Below are 3,296 nucleotides of genomic sequence, written 5' to 3'. Positions count from 1 at the left end.
CTTATTTAATTTTCTAGTTATCACTGTACAAAATAGACATAAATTTTCAACGAAATAGACACTAATTTTCAAGTAATCAATTTACAAAATAGACACTTATTTTCAATTAATCACTGTTTAAAATGGACAGTTATTTGCTAGCAATCACTGTACCAATCGTTGTACAAAATAGACACTAATTTTCTAAAAATCACTGTACAAAATTGTCATTCATTTGCCACCAAACACTGTACAATGAAGACTCTAATTATCAAGTAATCACTGTACTAAATGGGCACACATTTGCCAGCAGACACTGTACAAAGTAATCAGAGACCATATACATATATTATACTAGTATGTGTAATAAAGACAAATTATGGAATAATCTATGAGACTGGCAATAGTGAATGCTAATTGTACGATATCATGTATAATAAAATAAAATTATTCAGTCGAATATGTATTGTTCAGCCGATGGATAAAGACTTCACTGTGAGCACTGGACAGCTGCATCTCGGCTTATCTTGACTTAACCTTTGTTGAAAGTTCGTTATATACACATATATAAACCAAAGAAGTCTCGAGGCAAAATCATTTAAAGTCAGGTATGTGTGTATGAGTTAATGGATTTAATAATTAACTTTATGAAAAGAAAAGATGAAAAACTATTTTGGGTGATTCGGATAAAGCTTGCTATTCTAAAACTTCAAGGAAATGCCTAAACATTAGCCTTTGGTTTGGAACTAGCCATTATACCCAATTTTTAAATTTGAAGGCTTTTAATATACAAAATTATTATTAAAATGCTTTTGTTTCATACCTGACAATCAAATTGTTATAAAGTTTACCCCAAATACTCATAAATATATGTGAAAAATAATCGTGTAATCGAAAACTGCTATAATAGCAAGTTACAATGACAATATGCTTCTGAAAATAGCCAACGGAAAACTTGAATGCCAGGTATTTCTCATTATTTCTTACATATATACAAGAGATAAACACACTTTTGATGAAAAAATTAGCGTATATTGCATCCCATTGCAATTTTTGATTTGAGTTCAGTTATTTTAATTAATCACTGTTCCGACAGTTAAGTCAAATCGTTTTAATGTTGGTGAAAAAAAGTTATGAATCAAGAGTCGGACCCGGTAGTTATATGGCATAAGTAAGCTGTCCCTTATTGAACACGTGTTGGCAATATCCAACTATCATTAACTTGAAATTAAATGAATGGTACAAAACAAATATTTATTGAAACATTGATAATAGTATGCATGTTTCCCTAAGTTTACAGAATGATGATTCGAGAAATATTTCTGGTTTGTCTTCTCGGGGCATGCACATGTCATCAGCTCCACATTGCTAACCGTTGTTCACATACGGTATGGGTCGGAATTCTCGGAAATTCAATTCCTGATGGAGGTAGTTATCATTGTATATAATTCCTTTCATTTATGCTTTCTTTGATAAGGTACAGAAAACACGGTTCTCGTAGCAAGCATCGGTTTTGTAAGTTATAGTTGAGTCGTCATTTCAATATAATTATGTATACGAGAAAAATATCATCCTTACTTTTTAACATTCATGATTGATACTGATATAGCTAGTGGAAAAAATGATTGATATATCTTGTTAAAATTGCTAATTTCATGAAAACAATTTTTTTGCGAATTTATTTAGAAAATTGCAAGAAAACAAATTTCCTTTCGAATATATTTTAGAAATATCCATTTGAATTACAAAATAGCTGGATGAAGATAATTTTCTATTTAAAGATATTTTAAAGGCAATGTTCTGGCACATTTAAATTGAGCTAATAAAATTTTCCTACGAAAAATCCATGCTATGTCATTAAATGTCTAACACATAAGCATACATATATAAATTAATTTCAAAATATTGATTTAGATCTGCATCCTGACATGATGTAAATGTTATTGTGGGTAAGGTAACTCCAGTCTGTTTTGGGACTTTAATCTTTTAGGCAACGTTTTAAAAGTATATGTATCATTTTTTCAAAGTTTTATTAATCAAAGAAAAAAAAGAACGATATTCTTACATGCGCAATACTGAATACCGTTTTTACATAAAATGTAATAGAAATTTTCTCTACCGAAGGTGGATATATGTTAAGTGCTGGATCCTCTAGAACTACTAATGTCCCTAACCATTGGTCTGGACGGGTATGGGGAAGAACCGGTTGTTATGGTAACAAGTGCGAAACAGGTGACTGTGGTGGTGGAAAAATTCAATGCAACGGAGCAGGTGGCGCCCCTCCTGCAACACTTGCTGAGATTACATTCGACGCCGGCGGTCTCAGGGACTACTATGACGTCAGCTTAGTTGATGGATACAACCTACAAATGTCTATGAGTCCTCGGGATGGATACAGGTCCGGAAGCGGCCATTACTATTGTTCAAGAGCAGGTTGCAATACTGATCTAAACAAGAATTGTCCAAATGAGCTTGCCGTTTATGGCACAGGAGGAGTCGTGGCTTGTATGAGTGCTTGTCTGGCATTCAACTTGGATAAGTACTGCTGCAGGGACTCTTATAACACACCGCAAAAATGTCCCCCTTTCAGTTATTCTCAAACGTTCAAAGATGCGTGTCCAGAAGCATATAGCTATGCATACGACGACCAAGCAAGCACTTTCACGTGTGTCGGTAACTCTGTTGGTTCAACTTCGTATGATATTATCTTTTGTGGCTGATAATTTGTTGTATTTTGTCGTCAATAAAGAATCAAGACCAATTTGTTTGATATATGCGACATTTATCAAAAAATTGCGCCATGAACATTTTCATCCAATCGTTCCTTTCAAATAGGAGCATCTCTCAAAGAACATGTCTCGTGATATTTTTTCTTCTCGAAGTTCTATATATTGTGGGTTTTTTAATCCTGCGTTATTGATTATGGTACACTCAACAGAAGTAACAATTTAGAAATAATTAATATATCAATATTTCTAGGACGACAGTTGAATGATATAAGTAAAGAAGAAAACAAGCAAAATGTGGACTTTACATGTGTTATTAGCATACCATATTATTTTGAATCAAAGTTGAACTTTGTAATTAAGCAGTAAAATAAGTGAATTATTTGAGTGAGAACTGGTCTAAATAACTTGTACTCGTAGGACACTGATGTCTGCAAAACAATATTATATGTGTTACCTCTTTAGAATTGGCAATTATTATAACATTTAAACACAAACATTCGATCATTTTGTCATTTATCATGTCCATAAATGTTTTTTTCTTGTGGAGTCATGACATCTGACTTACAATTGTTCAAATATTTATTTTTG

General features: G+C 32.5%; 1 protein-coding gene across 1 annotated transcript; it reads left to right on the top strand.

The window, feature by feature from the left end:
• The first annotated feature begins 458 nt into the window (after positions 1-458).
• Positions 459-2,729, top strand: LOC132737655 (uncharacterized). The gene is made up of 3 exons (XM_060724986.1): positions 459-587; positions 1,273-1,407; positions 2,104-2,729. Exons 2-3 carry the CDS (start codon positions 1,281-1,283, stop codon positions 2,697-2,699), a joined length of 723 nt encoding a protein of 240 aa, XP_060580969.1. The 5' UTR covers positions 459-587; positions 1,273-1,280; the 3' UTR covers positions 2,700-2,729.
• Positions 2,730-3,296: the final 567 nt, after the last annotated feature.

The sequence above is a fragment of the Ruditapes philippinarum genome, unplaced genomic scaffold (genome assembly GCF_026571515.1).
Source record: "Ruditapes philippinarum isolate M1 unplaced genomic scaffold, ASM2657151v2 ctg13753_1_1_1_1, whole genome shotgun sequence".
Lineage (NCBI taxonomy): Eukaryota > Metazoa > Mollusca > Bivalvia > Venerida > Veneridae > Ruditapes > Ruditapes philippinarum.
The sequence above is the reverse complement of the archived record's forward strand: the minus strand, read 5'-3'. Positions and strand labels throughout refer to the sequence as shown.

Coding starts and splice junctions, on each gene's coding strand:
- LOC132737655 (XM_060724986.1), top strand. CDS start 1,281: ATGATGATTCGAGAAATATTTCTGGTTTGTCTTCTCGGGGCATGCACA. Junction 1,408..2,103: donor AAATTCAATTCCTGATGGAG/GTAGTTATCATT, acceptor TCTCTACCGAAG/GTGGATATATGTTAAGTGCT.